The sequence below is a fragment of the Plecotus auritus genome (genome assembly GCF_963455305.1).
Source record: "Plecotus auritus genome assembly, chromosome: 3".
Classification (NCBI taxonomy): domain Eukaryota; kingdom Metazoa; phylum Chordata; class Mammalia; order Chiroptera; family Vespertilionidae; genus Plecotus; species Plecotus auritus.
In genome coordinates, this window is record NC_137772.1 from 41,615,676 (window position 1) to 41,641,633 (window position 25,958).

At 40.5% G+C, this 25,958-nt stretch overlaps 1 protein-coding gene and 1 pseudogene across 3 annotated transcripts in view; one reads left to right on the forward strand and one right to left on the reverse strand.

Annotated features, from left to right (window-relative positions):
* Nucleotides 1–25,958, reverse strand: part of PCCA (propionyl-CoA carboxylase subunit alpha) — a 402,018-nt gene that overhangs the window by 38,121 nt on the left and 337,939 nt on the right. For both annotated transcript variants that reach the window (XM_080662438.1, XM_080662437.1), the window contains exon 21: nucleotides 22,620–22,673. In XM_080662438.1, the coding sequence (XP_080518564.1) occupies nucleotides 22,620–22,673 (54 nt within the window). The remainder of the gene's footprint in view (nucleotides 1–22,619; nucleotides 22,674–25,958) is intronic.
* On the forward strand, nucleotides 22,908–23,744 carry LOC308243264 (large ribosomal subunit protein uL29m-like; annotated as a pseudogene). The gene has a single exon. The product of its transcript is annotated as a large ribosomal subunit protein uL29m-like (transcript).

A 25,958-nucleotide genomic window follows, 5' to 3' on the forward strand; every position in this document is an offset into this window, starting at 1 on the left:
CAAGCTTTCCTCTCTTGGAATGAGGCAATTTCCAGAGAGAGCATGACTTGGAGAATGGCTGATAGGTGTCAATGTGAAGTCCTCAGGTATAGGGCAGACTGCAGCCTGTAGAGGAAGTGAAAGCCAGGGGAGAATGGAGGTGCCCAGTCCTGTCAGTGGTGGTGCCCAGACTGAGCATCCAAGAGCTGCTCTCTATGGGCCTTCGGGTCACAGCTCCGCCATCAGAGAGCCCTGAGGTTAAGTCCTATTTCTGGGACTGGCTATGTGCCTGGGGAGATTACTTAATATCTGTACAGCTCTAGTCCTTCATCTCAAAAATACAAACAGTAACAATATTTACTTCATGAGAAGCTTAAATGAGAAGATAATCTAAAATGCTTCACACATATTAAGTGCTCAATATATATATTAGCTCTCATAATTTTATGGTATTATTATTGTCATCTGAGTCACCTCAGATCCAAAAACCACCGTTCCTCTCCCTCTGCCTGTAGTTCTCCGACCCCTACTACCTTTTGGGTGACATCATCCACTTCTACTGAAAGTCTACAAATGCCTGAATATCTATAGGAAGAAAAAAAAAAAGGCAAACATCTCACTGATCTCAATAACCTCAGGTTTTTATCCCTAGGATATTAAACAGAATGTTTAGAAGATGGGAGTGCAGGAGTGATCACAATACATCAAAAACTTTAGGTGTGTGTTGATGAGCTCTTCTATTTCTTCCTTAGGAGATTTCTATTTTGGGAGGACATAATCCCATAAAGCATCTGAGTACTTTCCTTAGGATGGGTCAAAGTGCCAGGGTTTTCAGGAGGACGTCGATCAGTTCCTGCAGACCACTGAGTAGTTGCTAATGACTTAAAATAGGGCCACAGTTCTTACAGTTTCAGCATTAGGATCATAAACACAAACGACCACCTGAGACCACAGAGGACCGGATATGAGCTACTTATAGTAAAACTAAGCCAGAGACAAGAATAGCAGGAAAGCTGCCTATTTTCTTGTAGTGAGGTCCTTTGAAGTAAACTATTTATTAAACATTATATTACAGTGCCTGAAACAAAAATCTTTGAAGGCACTTATCCTACTCTGCACAGTGGCCCACTGCTAACGAGTTGCTTCCTTTTCCTCTTAGGTTTTGTTTTTTCATTTGTGAGACCTGGATTGTTTTCCTCCATCTATGAAACTAGCTGGCACAAAGCTCTACTTCTGGCAATCATGGTGATCAATAGAAAGAGCATTAAAAACATACACCAATCCATCGCTTTTTCATCATCATTACATAAGAAAATGTGCTATTAAGAGTTGCTATATAAATAAGTTCAACAACTTCTTCAAATACTAGGTTACAGGAAATGACGAGATAAAAGAACTAGTAATGGCAAGATTAGGATGCCTGCCTTGTATCAGCTAGCATTCTTCTACTTATCAATTCATAAAGCCCCTAGGTACTCCAATAACAGTCACATCTTAAAGAAATGTTCCAGAGAAGAGCAAAAGGGCGATATAGTTTGTTTCTCTAAAGCAATCATTAAAGTAAGAGTCTTCAACCTGGAGCAGGAGCAGTGAGAGGAACTCGCAGTAGGCCAGCACCTGGATAATGTCCCCAGTGGTATGGCAGACCCTGGCCAGCTCACCAAAGGTGCCAGGCTCAGTGTGTGCAGAGAGGAGAAGGGACAGCGGCATTGCTGGACATAGGACTTGGTCCGTCTCCATGTGGCTGGGAACGGCAGGAAGCTTTTTAAAATCTAGAAATACATCAAAGGGCTAATGCAGATTAAGCTCTGCTCCTTTTTTTCTAAAAGGCTCACTCTTGTTCCTAATATAAAGACTTAGATGGCATTTCTTTAGATCATAAAGCAAGTTCTACTTTTAATGATGGATTAAAAATTATAAAAGTGGAAAATGGCTTGTTCTTACCATTCTTTTTTTTTTTTTTTCAAGTGATGAATGCAGGAAAAGACAAGTCTAGGCCAAATTCATCTCTTGCTGACCTCCAGGGATATTGAGTAAGCCAAGTATGATGTTAGTACAAAGTCAAAGTTGGATAATGTAGTCACTTTTTATTAATTCCAGCATTAGAAACATTAGATAATAGAATAGCCTAATGTATGTAACTTTAAAAAGAGTAGGAAACTTCACTCCAAAAAGTGAAAGTTAAAATAAACTTATGCGAAAACTGGTGTTTTGAAATAGAAAAGCTTGCTAATGTCAACAGAATAACTAAATCGATGAACACTTTCACAAAGGAAAAAGGAGTCCACTGGGCTCCTTAAATAGACTAGACCCTACAAACCTTCCCACATCTGCACTCGTCCTTGCCCAGACCATCCCTCCAGCCTAGAGAGGTAGCTTTCTTCCTGGCCGCCAGGAGCCACTACACCTGAACCCTGGACCGGTTCTTTTTCCCGGACCCTGCTTCATCTTTTTCTCCTTTCCATAAGCGCCTTCTCTTCAGCCTAAAAACAGGCGTGAGTCATTCCCAGTGAGAAAACAAATTCTCCCTCGACTCCACATCCCTTCTGGTTCCTGCTTTCCCTCCCACTGCCTAGTTCTTGGTCTCCATGACCACACTTCCGTGCCCACCAAGCCTGCTGCAGGGCAGCCGTCCTCCCCTCCACTGTACCCAGCCGACAGACTACCTGTGGCATCCATGTTAGCTATTGCAGGGAAAAGGACTGTTTCAGAAAGGTTCCTATTAGAATGAAGAAAGAGAACAAGTCACACAGAGTGAGTCAGACACTCGAGATCTAAATTAGATGCCCTTAGGAAACAGCTGTGGCCACTAGAAAGCTCCCAGGCTCATGTCCCATGAAGGTAAACAACTTTACTCGTGTGTGTAACACTAGTTAAATTGATTGAGAGGTTACTCTGTGCCAGGAACTATATACTAAGTGCCATGTATGCATTCTCTCATTTAATTCTCACAACAGCAGTAATGTAGGTGGTATTACTCTCATGTGACAGACCAGGAAACTAGGCTTAGAGAGAGTTAAGTGAGACTAAGATCAAATAGACAATAAATGTCTGCCTCACTTTAAAGCATGTGCCCTTAGTCATTATCCTATAAAAGGCTATTAAAAATAGCCTTTACTTTTACAATAGTTTTTATATTTAAGCAAAATTAAGTGGAAGATACAAAATTTTCTATATACCCCTTACCTCCACACATACATAACCTCCCCCGTTATCAACATATAAATTACTCTTTTTATATAAATAACTGAAGTAATAACTATAAAACCCAAAAAGAAATTCAATAAAGGAAGCAAGATCTTTACATTTGTGGGAAGAGACTTAAGACCAAAAAAGGGGGGGCTCTTATTTTTCAAAAGGGAGAATAAAGTGACAAACTTCAGAATACACAGTCTGCATCTTCCCTCGTATTCAATTTCCTCCCCCATCCCAACCGGCACTCAGCATCCTCGGTTTGCTATGAGGAGCTAAGCAAGGTTATTTTGTGGACATATGAATTTGTACTCACGACACTGCGTACACCAGCTGGCTGCCATTGGATACTTATTTGTGATTTACACTTTTGTCCTATTGAACTTGGTCCATTTTCCCAGCACCTAGAACATTGTTTGGCACATTGTATGCTCCCAACAGATACTTGTTGAATGAATGAAAGAAGGAATGCATAAATGAATGAGTAAATGGATCACAACTTCATGTCTATGCAAAATAATAATAATGGTGCATAAACAAGGGCTTTTCCTTCCTGGCTTCTGCTAATTTTGAACTAGTGACTCGAAAAGATGCTGAACATGTTTTTCCTTCTACACAATATTAGTGCTAATTAAATACAGTGTCAGTTATTATATCCCTTACAAACACACGTAGGAGGTCTACAAAACAGGATTAATACTAAATGACTACGAAATTAAAGCACTAGTATTTGAAGCTTTGACAAATATTTTCACTACCTGAGTTTCCAAAGCAAAATGTCAGTTCATAAGCAACAAGAGGAAACATGCAAATTATTATTTGGTTTTAAATCTCAAAATGCTATAAGATGCCTATTAAAAAATTATACAAACAGCATTAACTTTCTCGATGCTGATTATTTCTTTTTCTCTCTTTATGTAATGACCTTCCTGCACAGTATGTGCTGGCATAAAAAAATAAAAAGCCTAGGGGAATGAAAGGAACTGCTTGCTTAATATCAAAACATTTGATTTGAGAAAGGAGGAGTCAACAATGTAGTAGAAAACATGCAATAATTACAATGATGTGCTTTGTTTTTTCATTAAGGCTATATTTACTTAAAAAAACACACACAACTAATACATAGTTTTGGCTAATTTTGCATTAATTATGAGCTCTAGAGAAGAAGACTCCTAATAGAGAGTATTTAAAATGAGCCCCTCCTTTACACCCACTAGATGGCTAGAATTTAAAAGATCGACACCAGATGTTAACTAGATTTATTGCGGTGAATGCTTTGCAGTATGTACAGATATTGAATTATTATGTTGTACACCTGAAGTTAATATAATGTTATATGTCAATTATACTCCCATTTAAAAAAGGGATAATAACGTGTTGATGAAAATGTAGAAAAATTAAACCACTCACATATTGCTGAGTGGGAATATAAAATGGTATAGCTGCTTTGGAAAGCAGTCTGGAAGTTTTCTACAAAGTTAAACATAGAGTTGTCATATGACTCAGAAATCCTCCATGTAAGTAAGGAAAAAAGAAAATATATGTCCACAAAAATATATACAAGAATGTTCAATGGCAGCATTATTTATAATAGCTAAAAAAATAGAAACAACTCAAATGTCCATAGTGAAGAAAGGATAAACAAACTGTGGTATATCCATAAAATCCTATCTAATAAAAGAGTAATATGCAAATTGACCATACCTCTGCTACCCCCGCAAGCCACACCCACCAGCCAATCAGGAGCGAGTATGCAAATTAACCCAACCAAGATGGCTGCGGTCATGGAGCGAGCAGGAGGCTTGGGTTTCCCCGGTAATGGATTGGCTTTCCACACACCCTGGCGGGCCCAGGCCTCCACTCAAGGCTACAACGTTTCAATTGTAGAAGATAAATAAATCCCAGATACCAGGGCCTCCACATGGGTTGCTGGGGGGCGTGGCCAGCCTGCAAACCACCACAGGCCCCTCACCCAGGCCAACCCATGCCCAAGGGAACCCCCACCCTGATCCAGGACACCCTTCAGGGCAAACCAGCTGGCCCCCACCTGTGCACTAGACCTCCATCCTACCTAATAAAAGAGTAATATGCAGATTGACCATCACTCCAACACACAATATGGCTGCCCCCATGTGGTCAAAGATGGCTGCCCCATGTGGACACAAGATGGCCACCACAAGATGGCCAGCAGGGGAGGGTAGTTGGGAGGGACCAGGCCTGCAAGGGAGGGCAGTTAGGGGTGACCGGGCCTGTAGGGGAGGGAAGTTAGGGGCAAACAGGCTGGCAGGGGAGTGGTTAGGGGGTGATCAGGCTGGCAGGCAGAAGCGGTTAGGCGCAATCAGGAAGGCAGGCAGGCGAGCAGTTGGGAGCCAGCAGTCTTGGATTGTGAGAGAGAGACGTCCGACTGCCCATTTAGGCCCAATCCCGGAGGGGTCCCAGATTGGAGAGGGTGCAGGCTGGGCTGAGGACACACCCCGCCCCGTGCACGAATTTCGTGCACCGGGCTTCTAGTGGAATAATATTTGGATAAAAACAACAACAAAAAATGAATGAAGTACTGATGATACAAGATGGAGGAAACTTTGAAAACATTATGCTAAGTGAAAGAAGCCAGTCACAAAAGATCACATATTGTGTTTTTGTTTCTATGAAATGTTCAGAATATATATAAAGATAGAAAATAGATTAGTACCTGGCAGGTTTGAAGGAAAATGGGGAGTGACCACTAATGAGTACAATGCTTCTTTGAGGGTGTGTGTGATGAAAATGCTCTAAAACTAATTGTGGTAATGGCTGCACAGCTCTGGACGGAACACCATTGAATTGTACACTGTATATGGGTGACTTGTGTGAAATGTGAAGTTTAACCCAATAAAGCTGCTTTTTGAAAAGACCGCAGAGGCAGCCACTTGAAAATTCTCTATGAATCAAGCAGTTAAAGTATTCTGGCCACTGGCAAAAGGTAAAAATGGGAAGTATAAATATGCAAAAATACCTACAAGACCAACAACAAAAATAACAATGTTGCAATAAATTTAAAGAAATTACTTCCATGGGCTAATACTCAGCATTATATAGTAGGCAGGATGCTAATTATTCCAGTCAAAAATAACTACTTTTTTGTACATAAAAGAAAAATGTGAGTTTTTAACTTAGAAATTCTACTTAAAAGTCAAATTAACTTATTTGCATTTGAAATTGAAGAACAAAAGAGGTTTCCTTTCTAACAGTTTCAACCTATTTTAGACAGATATTTATTAAATATTTATTAAAATGCTTTGGCTTGAAATAATACTATAGACACCAGAAAGAAAACAAATATGAGCAATTCAGTTCTATACCTTCTGTTCAATAAAACTCGCTTCTTCATGGCAGGTGGTACAGAGAACTCTACCCAGGGGGTTAATCAAAATTCCCTTAGAATAATTGGAAAGCATCTGCATTCGCCCCCCTCCCCACAGAAACCACAAAAAAGTCACAGTAAGCAGGACATATAATCTTGATTATTAGCACTGAGCCTGTGGCAGCACAATGTGCTGGCCCCAGAAATTAAGTGACAGGACACAATATCATTGTGTGATAAGCCAGTGATGTCTCCCCAAACGAGACTGGAAAAACTCAAGGAAATCAAAAGATAGACAATGATAATAAGTTGCATGTGTGATGTTTTGCTACTGTTGTGAAGCAAACTGTACATTGTGACAAATGTAATCATTCTCAGAGCAGGATGGTGCTGGGAAAGACCTCAGGGGTCACTGACCCCAACCTTTCATTCTACAACAAAGAAAAGGGGGGCTCAGGAAGGTCATACAACCAGTTTAAAGCATTACTGAGACTAGAAATGAGATCTTCCAGGGTTCTTGAGACAAAATATTTTTCCTGTCTAGGTATATGCACTACAGCGGGAGTTACCTAAGAAAACAAAAATCCTTAGGAGCTTCTGAGAGCTCCGCTTGTAAAACTCCAAAGAAATGTGCTGTCACTAACCATCAGTGGAAGTTCATGACCAGAGAGTTTGGGGACACTGGCAGTTCCAATCGAATGCCCTGCGTGCCAGCCTCAGGGAGGCAGGACCATAGCTCTCCCTAGTTTGGGTCTGGAGCTGGAGCTTAGGCGGGTGCAGCTGACCAGCTGCATGGGTCCTTCTGAGGAAAGACAAGGGGCTAAGGCACAGAAGAGGGAGGCAAGGAGGTGACACGGGAGGTGCTCTTGTTTCACCAGGTTTCAGCACAGCACAGGCACAACCAGGTTTCCCTGGGCACAGAGAGCAGTTTGAGAGTGTTAGAGAGCAGTACACCAGACTAGTTTTGAAAGCATTTTGACCAACTAGCTTCCTAATTATTCTGATGCCACCATTCAGCCAATGTTCTGGAGAGAAGACTTAAAGACTTGGTCACTGGAAGCACGTTCCTCACTCCAAGATAATAAAGGCAAGCTCTGATTTGGAAGACAGTCTGTGAGTTTAGTTACTGTCCGTTGGTTCCCTTGGATCTGATTATTTTCAGGTTCTTTGTGTATTAATCGTCTTTTTTTTTTTTTTAATTTTCTGTATCTTATACTGTTTAGACATCGTCGGCCCTTACAGACCTGGGGAAAGACTGCCTCTCCCAGAGCTTGTAAAGACAGGGAAGAGCATACTTGCGAGCACAGCTTTAGCAGGCTAGCTAAACACCCCCTTTATAGAGCTTACATACCACGCCACGATTTCCCTTGCCCTAATCTTTTCAGGGCCAGGCACCAGACACCTAGAGACCTTCCCTCCAGCCCAAAGCCCACCGACATTAATCAAACTTGACAATCCTACCCTGCCACACCTTGCCTTTCCTTTGGAAACCCCAAATAAAGCTACTGCCTACGCTTTTGTCTTGCTCCTTTTTGCCTCCTGATCAGCCCTGGTGCTTTCCCAGTGGCCTTGCATAGCACGGGTACTCCCTTTTCTTGGGAAATGTAAGCAAGTCTTTCAGTTGGCACTCACCTCCATACGTTAAAATCCTGCAGGTACACTTCAGAAGCCCTGCAAAGTTGAGACCACATCTGCAGACCACACAGTGGGGATCCCTGAGAGTGAGGACAGGAAGCTGCTGCCTGGGCACCGCTCTTACCGCCTCAGAACCCTGCCTTCAAACCACAAGAGCAGCTGGGAGATACAGGCTTTCTCAAAGGCTCAGACACGCTGTGTGCACACATGGGGCATACAGATGTATTTATACAGGTTTATTGTCAACACACTGACAAACTGATACAATAATAGCTAATTGATGATTATATTCTGAGTGGCTGTGGAATGAACAGAGATGATCCAACAAGAAAACCCTTCTGATGGGCAAGCTTGAACTGTAAAAAGAGTGTCCTTTTTTTCAAAAAAGAAATTTAAATATAATCAAGAATATAAAAAACAGCATAGGGAAAGTCCTTTGGATCATAACTGCAAACAATGATTAAGGAAAACTTTATTTATAGGAATAATAAGTTGGTCAAAATTTTGTGAAGACCCAAATGCACCCAAAGAGAGATATCAATATTAGGATGAAATAGTAAAACAACATACTCGACATATATGCACATGGGGCCCAGTTCTTTCTCTAAAATGATCAAGATGCCTGTAGTTTTTTCAATTTACAAATTAAGGCTGGGTGAGGTCATCTAGAATGAATAGGGGGCAATAGCTGTGGACTACTTATCCACTGGACATGTAAGTTTGAGAGTATTAGAGAGCAGTGTGAAGGGTTGGGAGATGCTCACAGATATTTCTATGCCCTCCCATAATTATTATCTAGAGCACAACTCTCAACTTCGGCACTCTTGACATTTTGGGTTGGATAATACTTTTGTAGGGGCTGTCTTGTTTATTGTAGAATATTCAGAAGCATCCCTGGTGATGCTTGCCATAAACTTAAGGAAATCTACCCACTAGATTTCAGTAGCAGCCCACTGCTCGTAACAACCAAAATGTCTCCAGACATTGCCAAATATTCCCTGGGGAGCAAAATCATCCAGGCAAGAACCACTGGTCTGGACTTGCCACACTGCAAAATACACGTAGGGAAGCAGAGGAACCGAGTCTTCAGCATCTGCCTGTTAGCTGGCTGGGCTCTGAGTTCAAGTACACCAGGGGAAGGTTAACCCTCTCCCTGCCAGCTGCTCTCTGCCCGGCAGTCAGTGCCAATCAGGATGCAGAGGGCCAAGGGAAAACCTAAATCCAGCCACCCAGATGCTGGTGTGAAGGAGCCAAGGTTTGTCCTGAGATCTGGGTATGAATCCTGTGGCTGCTCTTAATGGATGAGCTGCTCTGACAACGCTCTTCATTTCTGTTGGTTTACAATGGAGGCATTACCTCATCTCTAAAATGGGGGTTCTGCTGATGATGTCAAGGGGTTGTGAGGACTAATTGAGTTAACAAGCATAAAGCGTTGGGCACAATGTAGGGACTCAAAGAACACTGTCTTATTGGCCACCATTTTAAAGGCTGTTTACTGGGCAGCTGAGACAGGAAAAGGGAGGTGCAAGCTCTGGGACATGGAGGGATCTAAGGGTGACAGAACTTACACACTATTTCCCTGTCCTTACATTAGGCAGCGGTTCTATTTCAAACAAGGGCACTTAGCGGTTTCTCGTGTCCCTGATGCTTGGCAATTACCTAGGGCAGTGGTCGGCAAACTCATTAGTCAACAGAGCGGCAAACCACGGCTCACGAGCCGCATGTGGCTCGCGAGCCGCAGTTTGCCGACCACTGACCTAGGGGAATTAACACTGACACCTTAGTAATTACCTTAGCTGTCCCCCACAAGCTTGAGAGCTTACACCATGCTGGCTTGGGAAGGCTCTCTCTCCAAATGCATACCTGGGCTACTGGCTATTTGACTCTCGCATGCCTTGCCAGGCATCCTGCCATATACTTCCCATGCAAAGGGGGAAGTGCCACAAAATATTAAGGAGCTATGCAATCAAATACACTGGGAAAAAATAGGAAAATATTTCTTTGCTGATGCCACCATGATGTGATGCCTGTAACACACTCTATTTGATACATCTCACCAGGGACAGGACTTTTACAAATTTGAGGAACAAATGGAAAGCAGCAGCTTCTGAGATAAGGTAGTAATTGGACATCCTAGCTGCTGACTCAGGATGTGACGGTCTTTGGTAACCAGCACAGCTATTCCAATGGTAAAAAGGATCCAAATAAATGGTACCAATTGTCCTAAATTTCATGAAGGGCCATCCATGAGATTCCGTTTCTGCTCCAATTATGAGGAAGAGTAAGAAAGAGTGACCTGTACACACTCCCACAGAGCCAACATTCCTAAAGCAAATGACAGGTGAGGCCAGCTCAAATTTGTTGTCACTTTCTCTGCACAAAGCATTTGAGTACGTAAGGGTGTGTATGACTTTGTAAGCTTCAGGCCACTGAGATGAATCACATCTGATAAAGATATTTCATCTCTAGAACTATACTTATTAGTGACATGGGAAGGAAAACTCTGAAACTCCAACTGTTAATCCCCATTTGAAATGTCCGGAGACAACATTGGTTGTCACATCTGGAGAGATGCTCTGGCATCTTGTGAGCAGAGGCCAGGGATGCTGCTAAACATCCCATAGTGCACAGAGCAGTCTCCTACGACAGAGAATTATCCAGTTCAAAATGTCACTATTGCTTAGGTTGAGAAATCTCACTGTAAGCCAAAAATAAATATTATCCCTGTCTCGTGATGGGATAATGAGACTAAATCTAAAATACTGTGCAGTTGATAAATAAACTTCAAAGATACAGTTGAGCCCTGGCTGGTATGGCTCAGTCGTTAGAGCATCAGCCTACACACCGAAGGGTCGAAGGTTCGATTCCTGGTCTGCATCTATATGGGTTGCAGGTTCAATCCCCGACCCTGGTTGGGGTGTGTGCAGGAGGCAACCAATAGATGAATGTGTGTCTCTCCATCGATGTCTGTCTGTCTGTCTGTCTGTCTGTCTGTCTGTCTCTCCCTCTCTAAAAATCAATGAAAAAAATATTCTCAGGTGAAGATTAACAACAACAAAAAGATAGTTGATACATACTATAAATTTAATTATCTTTAGGTCCTATCATGTCTTTCCCTGGTTAAAAAAAAAATTACGTGCCCTAGCTGGTTTGGCTCAGTGGATAGAGCGTCAGCCTGCGGACTGAAGGGTTCCAGGTTTGTTTCTGGTCAAGGGTACATGCCTGGGTTGCTGGCTTGATCCCCAGTGGGGTGGAGGGTTGGGGGCGTGCAGGAGGTAGCCGATCAGTGATTTCTCTCATCATTGATGTTTCTATATCTCCCTCTCCTTTCCTCTCTGAAATCAATTTAAAAAAATAATGTATTATGAACATTTACACTAATCAATTAATTAGTTCAAATAATCAAATGCTTTCCCCATTCTCTCATTATATGAAGAAACATTCAGAACACTGTTCCTAGACTTGATTCATAACATCAGGAATGTAATGTATTTTGGTATCCATTTCTTACACCAGATACTAATTCTATGTTAAGTGCCAAAGTATCTTCCAAAACATAGTCCCTGGTGTATTTTAAACTGGTTTCTTATAAATGCAGATCCCAGGCCTCACCTCAGACTTTGGGAATCAGCCTCACTGGGAACGGAGCCTGGGAATGTGCATTTTCACAGGATTTCCAGGTGAATCCCATACATGCTCATGTTTGAGAACCACTGACTTTTTTCTTTTTTCTTTTTTTTTTTGCTCCTATGAGAAAAGAGCTGCCATTTCCACATCATACTCTCCATAAGTTAAATAGCAACAATCAAATAATCCATAGGTACTGGATCAGCAGTATGTGTCCTGCACCACAGAGGCCAGACGTGGCCTGCCCGAACTAATATCACTTCAAAGCGAGCTGGTAGAGCAAAGAAGGTCCATTACAACTGTCATAAAATGTCCTCCATCAGAAGTATTTTGCCTTTCAAAAGCAACACATCCAATTCTTCCCACTCTAGACTGTTCTTGGTGAACTTCCTTCTTCTTCAAGGAAGCAGATATTCTTTGCTGCTACACAATGCAGACTTAAACGTGTGTTTTATAGTTAACATTCAATGACAAATAACATGTTAAGTGTGTGTGTGTGGGGGGGGGGGGAGTCCCATAATCGTAGAATGAACAAAAATTAGACTTTCCAAATAAAAGAGAAATATTTTCCCTCCGAATTTCTCTGTAGACTGAGCACTAAGTGGGATCTCAATGCAGACTGCAATTTCAGATGAGAGCATGTCTCCAAGCAGAAAGGAGAGGAAAAAAACAGGGCAAATGAAGCAAAAGGAGAGTGTGCTTTCGGGGTGCTATAATAACAGTGGAGCTATGGTATGCCAACTATTTTCAGGCATTTTACAAATATTTTCTTATTTAACCCACACCACTTTCATAAAAGTTGCTATTCTGCTGACGAGAAAACTATGACCAGAGAAGTTAAGTAACTTGTTCCAGTTCACAAAACTAGTGAAAGTGGGAGATCTTAGATTCAAATGCAGGGAAGCAAGCTTTAGCTAGAATTCCTTCCCCTATCCCCATCCACCCAATATTCACTAACATCCTGGTAGTGGTTGATGAACATATCACTCACTAATCACAAATGTTTGAAATGGGACATTTCAAAGAGTGTGGTGTGTCTAATTTTTACAACTAAATCTAAGGTGCTGTATGGCTTATTTATCTTAGAAATTAAATGGACTGCCCTAGCTGGTTTGGCTCAGTGGATAGAACGTCGGCCTGCAGACTAAAGGGTCCCGGATTTGATTCTGGTCAAGAGCACATGCCCGGGTTGCAGGCTTAATCCCGAGTGGGGGACATGCAGGAGGCAGCCAATCAATGATTCTTTCTCACCATTAATGTTTCTATCTCTCTCTTTCTCTCCCTTCCTCCCTGAAATCAATAAAAATATATTAAAAGAAAAGGAAATTGAATGGACTCAAATAAGCTTTCTAAAACTCTAAAGCGTCAGACCAGCGTAAGGCATTCTGTTATTCATTAAAATTAATTTGATTTGGAGGATCTTTGGCAGATGGCAGCAGGATTTTTAGATACTTTGAAATAATTAGTGACACCATAGGATACTGTGAAACCATGATTGAGGTTACACTAAATTGGCTACCAATAGCCACATATAATACAAACTATTTGGACAATACATAATGCTATGTAACTGATTATATTAGAGAGGCGAGGAACCTCCCCCTTAGATGTGGCCATTTCCCAGGGGTCCATTCTGGGCTTGTCCTCTCCTTCACTGCCCCCTTGAGCAATCTCATCTACTGAAGGACTTCAGACCTCACCTCTACATGTTGATAAAGCATCTAATTACATTCTAAATATTAGTCTTATTCCTGATCTTTAGACTAAAAATTTCCTTTACATAATAAATGTTTCTTTGACATTTCAAACTTAAAATAGTAAAAAATCCAATTCATTATCTATTCCACCTTTTTTCTGGTGTAATTTCTCAGGTCATTGCATCAGTTATCACAAGTAGAAACCTCAGAATCATCTTGAAGTCTGCCCAATACATACAGCTAAACTCTGGATCCTCAAGAGGAGGTTCTCTAATGTAGCTTTTTCTTTATTTGCCTGTTCCCACACATTCCCTTTAAAATCAAAACAAAACAAACCTCGGGTGATGCTGACACTCTTTTCAAATCCTGCAGTGTCCCGGGAATAAAGGCCAGTCCCCCTAGCCTGGTCCTGCAACATCTAGCTCCTGCAGTTCTAGTTTTATCTCTCGTGTCCATCCCGGCCACCTACCTGCTATCCTCACCAGTCAACCTGCCTCTCCTTGAACATCTGGGCAACCATGCCTCTGTATCTTCATTTATTTTATTCCCTTCACTTTCTCTACCATCTCTACTAAAAAATGCTATCTCAGAGCCTTTGCTATTCCCCTCTATCTGAAATTCCTGCTCCTGTTGAAACTCTCTTCATCTTTAAAGTCTTAGTGTGATCTATATTTCCTCCCTCCCTCCCTCCCTCCCTCCCTCCCTCCTTCCCTTCCTTCCATTCACTCATTCACTAGGGGGCTTTTCACAGTCCCCCACTTCCTTTCTCCAACCCCAGAATACCTCTATTATCACTCTTACCACACTAATATTTTTATATGCTTAGTTGACAGTGAGCTCATTGCTGGCAGGGATATCATTTTCTTTTTGAACTCCCAGAACTCAATGACTAGCGCATAATAGATGATCAATCTCTTGTAAAATGTAACACTACCATCTTACATGTAGTAAGATGTAATGTACAGGTAAGATAAGATGTAAGGTAAGGTGACTACCATGACTACAAATAAATGTTAGGCTTTATACTCATTAAAGAATTATAATGTCTAATAAGATATAAAATACAGAATATCAATCAGAGATCTATGCCCTATGGTCTATACTTTACCTACTGATAACAGTTTTTGTATCAGAAAATGAAAAAGAGCCCTAACCAGTTTGGCTCAGTGAATAGAGCGTCAGCCTGTGGACTCAAGGGTCCTAGGTTCCATTCCGGTCAAGGGCATGTACCTTGGTTGCAGGCACATCCCCAGTAGGGGGTGTGCAGGAGGCAGCTGATCAATGTTTCTCTCTCACTGATGTTTCTAATTCTCTCTCTCTCTCCCTTCCTCTCTGTAAAAAATCAATAAAATATGCTTTTTAAAAAAGAAAAGAAAATGAAAGAGTAAAGCTAATAGATCTGCAATGTTCTTTACTGCCACATCAGCCTGTGCATAACCCACCTGGGCACTAACCCATGTACTCACGATACTGGTTTGTCGGTGTTGACCCACGGCCGGTATGTTATTTAAGAGTAGAAACCAAGTTACATTCATCTAGCACACTTACAGCACGCAGTGGAGCCAGCAGTCATGACTTCTTTTTAAATTTTTGCTCAAGATGCATTATGCCTGGGATATTAATAACTGTACTTTCATGGTATATACAGCATGCTAATTTCAAAAGACTAGAAAGCAATTAGTTATATTCTAAAAGTCTGTTCTTATATTGGTTACATGGTACACAGAGCATGTTTCCATAAAAATAATGTTCAAGATTAAGATTGCTTTTTAAAGCCCATTTCATAAAATCTTACTTTGCCCACATTTTGGCAGAAATTGTGCATATTTGGGAAAAGTGCAGGATGGGATACTATAGATTGACTTTTTCCTTAGCATTAGAAAATGAATCCAAAGAACAGAGAGACTTCATCCACCCTGGACAAACTCTAGCCTGTGGCCACCACCTGCTTTCTGTGGCTGGATGGGAAAGGTCGGGAATAAGGAGAGGTTGACCCAAAAGGGGGGAGCCCTGTGCATATGGGATGGAAGTGGCCATCTGATGAAGACTCTGGGGCCCTATGTCAGACACTGCCCATCCCCTTCCTTTTCCTCATCCAAGAAATCAGGACCAGTGCAGGTTGGGTGTGGTGGGCAAGTCCCAAGGGAATTCAGCCGGCCAGATGCTCTGCCAACGGGTAGGCACATGTGGAAAGCCTAAGCCAGCAGGACTCCTGGCGGCTGCAAAGGCAAGAAATTCCAATAAGCCATCATGTCACTCCTGCAACACCACTAATACAGAGAAAGGGATAGGACAGAGACGGGAGGAAAGGCAAAGGAACATCATAGATGAGTCAGACATGGAAACAGACGGAATGCTCATGGATTTTAAAGTACAGAATACCGAGGTTCTCTGGAAGTTGGTGTTTGAAGAAAATACTAACAAAAAATGCATGATATCATTTACTGCTCAAAAGACTATTGATAAAGAAAAACAATAATAACAAACCCATGTGGAGTTTACGCTATTAAATTTCATTTTCCAATTATTTGTATTTCAAACAAATGGGAGTTTACGCTATCAAATTTCAATATCCAAAAGTAAGTTTTCGGAAGAAGCAGAAACTTGTTATACTGGTAAATATGAATGATGCAAAATTTGAGTCCTATGATATCAGATGACAAGATACAGCCCAAACTTCAGCTCTTGCTAATTAAACGAATCAATTAAGAGACTGCAGTTGCAACTGTGTAGCTGCTGTTCTATAGTAGCAATAACAACTCCACGGGGAGGTCTTTTACTGCATTAAAATGCTGTCCTCCACAACTCCATCTGATATTATTAGAAACAGTTATTTGTGTCTTGCTGTCATATTAGTAGCAAAGGCAAATTATGGAAATATGCAGACCAGAATGGTCCCAGTATGAGATCAGGTTGGGTTTTCAGCCTCCAAGGGAACAACTGCTGAAATTCCAAAGTTCCCCAAAGTTCTCTAATGGAACTGATAAATCTATCAGCACAGCATCCACTTAGAATCTAGGTAAGGGTCACATATTTACATACTTTCCTGCTAAGTTGATACAATTCAACTAGATGAATTATCATATTAAGTTTACCCTCCTGAGTTAAACTGATGGAGTTCAAAATTGTTTTCGATGGTTGTCATTAATCGCTGTTACGTCGTAAATGCTTACTTTGAAATCTAATTGTGCTAGTGTATCAAGGGTCATATTAATAACATTCTTAATGGTAAATCTTCGTAAAACATGTTCATTCTACTGATATTATCACTCAAGCTTTCAGGGCTAATAACAAGTAAAGTATATTTATTATCAATAAAAACTTAATTTAAAATGTATACTTTGAGATTTAAATTAGCTTTAAGAAATTCAGCCTGATTTGGTTTCATTAAGATCTCTGGCTAAGCTTCAGAGACATATAATTTGATAGTTCCGCAAGAGTCCTTGGGTAAAAGCCAACAGCACAGCTCTGAAGAAGCTGTTCGATGTAGTCTAAGCTTATTTTCTTTTTCAGGCAATATGCATTGTTTCTACAAGAAAAAAAAGTCTTACTGAGATATGTTTGGCGTAACTGTGCTTTAAAAATAATGGTACTTGAAAAATTAAATATAAACAATGGAATAAAATGTTAACTTTTGCATTCTTTAAATAATAACAAAATATGCATCCTTTTTGTGAAGCACAGTTTAGGTAAGGAATTCTGGTTAAGTAAAACACTGGACTGCTTCCATTTGTGTGTGTGTGTGTGTGTGTGTGTGTGTGTGTGTGTGTGAGCTTATATTATACTATCTGATGTGCACAAGCTCACAGCTTCACCAAAAACATGGAACAAAACAAAACCAACAAAACCCAGACAACTTACATTGAAATAGACGTAGGTTTTGGAAAAATTCTAATATATAGTAGTTTACCAAGTAAGTGTGTATTGTGGACTAAACATTTGGGTCCCACAAAATGCATATGCTGAAGCCCGGAGCCCCTATGTGATGGCATTTGGAGGTGGGGCCTTTGGGGGGTGATTAGGCTCACATGAGGACATGAGTGTGGGCCCTCATAGTGGGATTATTGCCCTTGTAAAAGAGGAAGAAAGATGAAACTGTTTGTAAGGATAACAGCTACAAGGTGGCCAACTGCAAGCCAGTAAGAGAACCCTCACCAGGAATCTGCTGCCACTTTGATCTTGAACTTAGCCTTCAGAACTGTGGAAAATAAATGCCTGTTGTTTAAACCACCCAGTCTATGGTATTTTGTCATAGCATCCTGAGCTGACTAAGACAGTTGTTCTCAGCAGTTACTACAAAGAGCTCCCTGAATTATACAATAAAGCAGTGTGTTTTTTAAGGCCCTCTGGCAGTTAACAGCTTGACTTAAAGTCAGAGAGACCTGGTTTTGCGTTCTGATTCTACCAGCTATTAGCATAGCTGAGTCATATGATCACTATTGTGCTCCAAAATTTAGGGATAGGCTCCATGGGTGTTTCAGCATGTTTTGAGTTTGGACTTCATAACACCAATCACATAGGTCAGTGGTCGGCAAACTGCGGCTCGCAAGCCGCGGTTTGCCGCTCTGTTGACTAATGAGTTTGCCAACCACTTGGACTAGACTAAATGTTACCGTGTAGTTGGAAGCTGTGAGGATTAGGCAATTGTGGCATATTGTGTGCAAAGAGGTAAAGGGTAGTATATGACAGTGGTCGGCAAACTCATTAGTCAACAGAGCGGCAAACGGCGGCTTGCGAGCCGCATGTGACTCGCAAGCCGCAGTTTGCCGGCCACTGACATAGGTGATTATAACAAGTATAAAAATGCTTTAAAAAATAAATGGAAGTATTCAAATCAGGTATATTATATATTAAGGTACAGACTTACGGAAGAGTGTCCTGTTTATCAAATATATTTTAAGTAAATTGCCTGAGTACTTTTTAAATTTTCATAAATGTCAAATATGCTTTTATGCCTATATAGATTGTGTACCTGATTAAATAGTGTCAACCAAAAATTCATGTCCACCCAGAATTTTAGAGTGTGACCTTATTTGGAAATACTGTCTTCACAGATGTAATTAGTTAATACTACCTGATAATACTATCATTTCTCTTTATTTTTTATTTTTTTTTTGGGGGGGGGGGGGTTGAAGTCGGTGATCTATAATTCATTAAACAGCTCTTTAACCAGCAACATATGATGAAAATGTAATATAGTCAATATATATTATCATAACATATCTTAATAAGACCACATTACATTTGTTTAGTGCTGCTTGTTGATAAAGTGCTTCCATTTTTGCTATCACTTCACTCTTCCCTCACCCAGTGTGGCAGCAGCTTAGGTTCAGGGTCCTCCATTTACGGATGAGAAACGGAGACGCTCAGAAGTTGTGTCTTCATTTGTTCGACAAGCCAGGCACTTTTCTGGGTGCCATGTTTACAGTGATGAACAAGACCAAGTTCCTGCTGGTATTACTACCTGACAATTTTAAATGAAGTTCAAAGAGCATAACAGAAAGGAGAGATCAAAATTTGAAAATATAATGAGATTTGTTTTACTGGAAGTGAAAATAACAAATTGGCATTTTTAAAAGTTCAGTGTGAATAAAAATGACTGAAATTATTAAGCCTGTAACATCTCTAAGTTGAAACAGTAGTATTTCTGAACTTTACTGATACAACAAAAGTACTTCTCTTAGGTTAAAATTAAACTTTTCTTTCCTTTCAATATTCTAAAAACTCAACTTATACAGAAAATCCTACGAGGTTTCTCACAATGACAAATGTGTACTGGGGAGTCTTGCCTTTACCATGTGACGTGCTATTGCTATTCCTGACCCGCGAGTCCTGGAAATGGAATCTGTATAGATCATTTGGACTGAAGCAGACATGCTAGCTAGAAATCACTCTATATTTGTTGTAACAGTCCCACTATCTCAAAACCCTTTCTTTCCCTCTTCCAGACTGATCTAATATTTCTAATAATACACATAGAAAAATACACTATAACAAACTACACTGGCCCTCCAAAGTCTATGTTGTGGAATTTTAGAATAATTATTCTATAAATTGACATTCCTTCTCTATGTAAACTATATAAACAAAGTCGACATAGACACTTCGGGATTTGTTAACAAGTAACCTATCATTTACTAGAGGAGGAGGGTAGTGTTAAATACATAAAATTCTCCTTTCCTCTTTTCCTTTATGTTCAGGTGACTTTTTGTTGGCTCTTTGGGTGGTGTACTAGTATATATGTGTGTGTGATTTTTTTGTAGTATGTTTCAGGTGGCTGAAGTGAGGTGGTGTGTGTGTATATATATATATATATATATATATATATATTTTTTTTTTCCCCCTTCTTCTAGTACATTTTCGGTGCCTGAAGTGCATAAAAGGAATAAAGGTAAAAAACACTTGCTGATGGGATGAGCACTGATCTGAGAGCTGAGAAATATAAGTACCCTTCTTTGCTCTACCACCACCTAGATGTGCAACCTTAAGTAAAACAAGTTACCTTTTTTTTTCTTTTTTCCACATCAAACCCCCACAAGGATCTTTTCTGACACATTGTTTCCTTATCAGAGGAAGAGGGCTAATCCAAGGTCCCAAACCTCCCCTACTTTTTTCTTTTTCTTCATTTGTTTCTTTATTTGCTTTCTTCACATTTCCTTTTAACGTCCAATATTTTGGTCCCATGCTTGTCAGCTTCATGTGACAAATATGTACTGAATGCTTGCTATACACTAAAGCCCTGTTCTGAGCATTAGGTATAGAGTGATTAATAAAACAGACAAAAAGCCCTATGCTCATGGAGCTTATTTCATTCAAGTGGGGGAGACAGATAATAAATAAGTTTTAAAAGTAAAATATATCGAATAGCCATAACGCTAAAAAAGAGTAAAGTGGAGGGAAGAAGAAATAAAATGTGGGAAAGAGTGGTCATAAGTTTAAAGAGTGTCGTCACAAGGAGGAGGTGGCTGACGTGTAAAGGCCTGAAGAAAGGGAGGGAACCTACTATGCACATCTGGGGGCAGACAGTCCTGGCAGAGAAACGACAAATGAGGACACCCTGAGGCATGTGCCCCGCAGGCTTGAGGAATAGCAACTTGGCCAACTGACTTGCTTCATATTTTAAAAGGATCACTTGAACGCTATAGTAATAATAGACTGAACAGTGGTGAAGGTGGGAGGACTTTGGCTGCTGCAATAATTCAGAAAAGAGATGAGGAAGGCAGTGGAAGAAAGACACAAATCAAGAAAAATGCAAGGTTTTAGTTCAAGTTGACATTTTCTGAGATTAAAAAAATTGCAGGAGAAACTGTGAGTTTCTTTTTGCAGGCTGTATGGAGCAAGAACTTAGTTTTCAATACATGAACACTGAGTAGTAACCTATTAGAATCCAGTGAGATAGATCAAGTAGCAGAGATAGCTTAGCATGATCACTTAGCTAGGAACAGGAAAACTGCCACATAATATAATTCTAGGTAACCATTTAAAAGAATGACAGACCTTTATGTAATGACATAGATCTAAAGAAGGACATACATGATTTCTAGAAGAATATATCTATTGTTAATAACAAATACCGCTAGGAGGGAGGTGGAGAGGATATAGTAGGGGTAAATGGTGATGGACAGAGACTTGGGGTAGTGAACACACAATACAGTGTATAGATGATGTGTTGTAGAATTGTGCACCTGAAACCTATATAATTTTGTTAACTAGAGTCACCCCAATAAATTCAATTAAAAGGAAAAAAATAAAAATATATAAACAATAAATGAAAAATGAAAAAGTATGCATTACTTTCTTAATAAGAAAAACAAGAAACCACAAATCTTAGGTGCAAGACTTAAAATTTACATTACATAGAGCAAGTATATATACATATACTATTATACATAAACTTTACTACACCTCTTCACATATATAAACTATAAATTCACATTATTATTAACATCCTTCCTACTTCAATGGCTGCAAAATCACTAATTTTTAAAAATCCAAGCCACAGGCCTCTCCTCTGATATCCTCAATAAACTCACAGAGCTAATGGAAACATTCCAAAGTGAATTTAGAACCTGAACAAAGTACCCAAAGCACATGAACAGACATTTTAAAGATTATAAATGATACTTAGTAAATGAATACATGGAGAAATATTAAAATACAACAGCCATAAACAGAGATATGCTAATTAAAATAAGGTACCTTTTTTAACAGTAAAATTATTTTGAAAATTATATCTAATACTACTAATATATAAAATTAAAGTAAAAAGTAATAACTATAAAGTAAATTCTTTTCACCTGATAGAGTTAAATAATTTTGAAAATTATAACTAATACTAGTGAGAGTACAAAGTGATATTATAAATATGATGGGTGCCTTTTAGAAGAGATATGAAATCACTGGCACTAACCCATAAAAATATTCATGGTTTTGACTCAACTTAGAAAAAGAATGTATCTTATATATTTTTGAAAATACTTCATAAATATTTGAAAATAATTCAAAATGTCAAGAAAGCAAACATATGAAGTTGTTCATTAGGACACCAATCATATCAGCAAAAATGAGGGGTAACTAAAATACTAAGCGATGGGATTCATGGAAAGTAAAATATGTCACATCTACTTATCAGAATGTTAACTACAGCTTCATTAAAACAATGCTGATATTTTATAGCAATATTAAAAATTATTAATAGGATCACAAGTGAAAAAAATTAAGATACAATTACTATGGTTCAATCTCATTAGAAATGTGGACTTAAAATGGCCTAATGTAGAAAGGTAGATGGAAAAGTAAGCAAAAAATCCCACCAATGTCACTATTTTCTAAAGCATCTTTATATATGTTCTTATTTTTATGATGAAAATATCCAGTAGAAAAATAAAGCACTTGAAATACTCAACAAACTGCAATATTTTTTAAAAACTATTTTCTCTTTAATAAGAAATTGCTTAAAGTAGTCTATCATGGAAATTTCTCTAACACATTAAAGAACCCATTTCTTATACAAAGACATCTCATTTAATAGCAAAATAAAATCATGATGAAACCAAGTTCAAATACCTGGTCTAAAACTAGTTGAACACATTTTTTTCCTCTGAAAATCAGGAGAATACACAAGGTAATAATTCTTTCATACTTACCACTGTACCGAGAAATTGAATGCTCATGTTTCCACCTGCTTCTCGTGAAAGACACTGGGGAAAAAAAGAGGTATCAAATGAACTCATATCCACACAAAAATGTGTACTTGAATGCTCATAGCAGCATTATTCCTAACAGCCAAATAACTCAAGTGTCTATCGAATGATAGATAAACAAATTAGCAATGGAATATTATTTGGCCATAAAAAGGATGGAACTGCTGATACATGCTACAACAGAAGCCAAGCACAAAGGACCACATATTATATGATTCCATTTGACATGAAATGTCCAGAATAGGCATATCTATAGAGATAGCAAATATCCTGGTGCATTTTGGCCATTCTTTGCAGAAGACTCTCAGCTGCATTTCCAGGTTGTCAATAACTCTGGCCCCAGCTAGTACAGGTTGCAGGTTTTCTCTTAGTTTGTTGCCTAAGAATACGCCAAATATCATATCTTTTCACCAGAGCAAATTATTTTATACCACCTTGTCAAGGAAAGTAATAGAATAAATTTTTGATGACCCAAGAAGTAGAGGGGGAGAAAGTGAACACTGGAGCTTCATAAACTTGTTGGCACTTAGGAACAAAAGCAATGAATATATACATAAACTTTGGTATGTCCTATTAAAACACACGCAACATGCTTCCAACTCCAGAGCCGGAGGCCAAGGGGCAGAGATTGCCACTGCCAAGTCTGAGTGGTTAGAAAAAGTAGTAGATCCCAGGGTGCATTAGATAAGTTTGTCCAGGAGAGGGAAGCCATCCTCAGGCTTCTTTGGCCTGCTCAAGCAAAAGCCAGACCTGGTGCTTCTTTCTAAGAGACACCTTTGGAGGAATCATATGACAACATTTCAAGAAGTGGCCGATACCTTGGTGCCTAAGTAACAGATACAGTAGGAATTCTTTGCAATGTCCCATGTGAAACATTTTGTCAGACCAAAACTCGAGAAACAAGCCCACACTGAATCAAGGAAGAAAAGTTTAGAGAAAAAGACCTACATGTCTATCTCCCAATACTACACTGTCTTCATACTGCTGTTTCATAGTCTTGAAATCAGATTGTATAAATCTTCCAATTTTGGCTCTTGTGATTTGTCAAATAACAGAATTTTTTGGTAGTAGGAAAAAAACCCATAAAATTTACTATTTTAACTATTTTTAAATATAAAGTTCAATAGTGGTAAGTATAGTCACATTGCTATGAAACAGATCTCAAAACTTTTTCATCCTGTAGAGAAACCAAGATGGCAGCATAGGTAAACACCTAAACTGCTGCCTCGCACAATAACAAAACTATAACTAAAAGACAAAACGGACACCATCCAGAACCACAGGAAAGCTGCCTGAGTGGAAATTCTACAACTAGAAGAAAAGAGGAAAGCACATTGAGACTCAGAGGAGCTACAAAAGGCTGAGGTACAGAGGCTCGCACGCGGAGAGGACGGGAGGCTGTGTGCACGGGCGTCTGAGTGCTCGGCTGGCTTTCTAAAGTGGGAGAGAGAAGGAAACTCCCAACGGCACTGAACTCCAGTCCCGGGCGAGACGCTGGGAAACCAGACTCATTCGGGGGGAATCTGGACTGTCAGGAAAAAGAAAGCACACTGAGACTTGGGAGCTGCGGAAGGCAGAGGTCTGGAGGTGCGCGTGTGCATGTGCAGAGAGGAATGACTGCTGAATGCATGGGAGGCTGAGTGCGCGGCTGGCTTTCTAAAGCAGGAGGGAGACAGAAGTTCCCGACTGCGTTGAACTCCAGTTCCAGGCAAATTTCTGGGAACCCCGACTCATTCGGGGCGAAACTGGACTGTCTGGCAGCGGGCGAAACTCGAGGGCGGCTTTCTCTCAGAGATGCTTGCAGCAATTACCTAGGGACACTGAGACCCAGGGGCCTCATAGGGCAGGGCTGACAGGAAACCAAGGCTGTCTGCTCCACCCTGAAACTCCGCCCCATCCAAGTTGAGCACAAAGGCTTTTGCAATTTTGCAAGGCTTGTCTCAGAAGAGTGGCTCCAGCACAGAAGTTCTCCCAGCGTAGACACAGCTGATCCTCACAGCCAATTGGCCTGGAGGTCAATTCCTCCCAGTGATACCAACAACAATCAAGACTTAACTACACCAAGGCTGAGCACACAGCCCACAAAGGGGTGCACCAAGAGTGTCCACCTCAGGTAACTGGGGAGGCTGAGCCCCTGTGCCCTAGAGGATACCTACCACACAAAGCTACTCTACCAACTAAGGGAAGCAACAAAAATGCAGAGACAAAGAAACAGATCACAAATGAAAGAAATGGAGGAAAACAAATGACTGGATATAGAGTTCAAAACCACGGTTAAAAGGTTTTTCAAGAATTTCCTAGAAAAGGTCGATAAATTTAACAAGACCTTCAAGGATATGCAAAAGGACCAACTAGAAATTAAACATACACTGACTGAAATAAAAAATATTATACAGAGACCTAACAGCAGACTAGAGGACCGCAAGAATCAAGTCAAAGATTTGAAATACAAAGAAGCAAAAAACACTCAGCTGGAAAAGCAAAAAGCAAAAAGAATCCAGGAGAAACCAAGATGGCGGCATAGGTAAGCACCTAAACTGCTGCCTTGCACAACAATTTCAAAACTACAACTAAAAGACAGAACGGACACCATCCAGAACCACAGGAAAGCTGGCTGAGTGAAAATTCTACAACTAGAAGGAAAGAGAAAAGCTCACAGAGAATTGGAGGTACGGCAAAGGGTCTTTGTGCACACAGAGAGGAAGGGTGGCGGAGAGCCTGGCTGACTTTCTCTGGCGGAAGGGGAAAGGAAGCCCCCGACCGCACTGAACCCCAGTTCTGACTGCACTGAACCCCAGTCCTGGGCGAAACCCCATGGACCCAGGCTCATACAGGGGGAGTCTGGATTGTCAGGTAGAGAGAAAGGCACCCGGAGACTCGGAGAGCCAGGGGAGACCCGGGGGAGCCCCAGCGGGCAGGTGACTGGAGGCGCACGCGCCAGTGTGCACAAAGGCTGCAGAGGTTGCCACAGGCTTTCCCTAGCAGAAGGGAGTAGGAAGCTCCGGATTGCACTGAACCCCAGTTCTAACTGCACTGAACCCCAGTTCCAGGCGAGCCCCTGGGGACCCACGCTCTTATGGGGGGAATCTGGACTCTCGGGCGGAGACTCGGGAGCCGGGGAAGGCAGAGGTCTGGAGGCGCATGCGCGCAAGGGCAAGGCTGACTGGAAGCCAAGACTGTCTGCTCCGCCCTGAGACTCCACACCATCCAAGCTGAGCACAGAGGCTATTGCAATTTGGCAAGTCTAATCCTATAAGGCTGTCTCCAGCACCGAACTTCTCC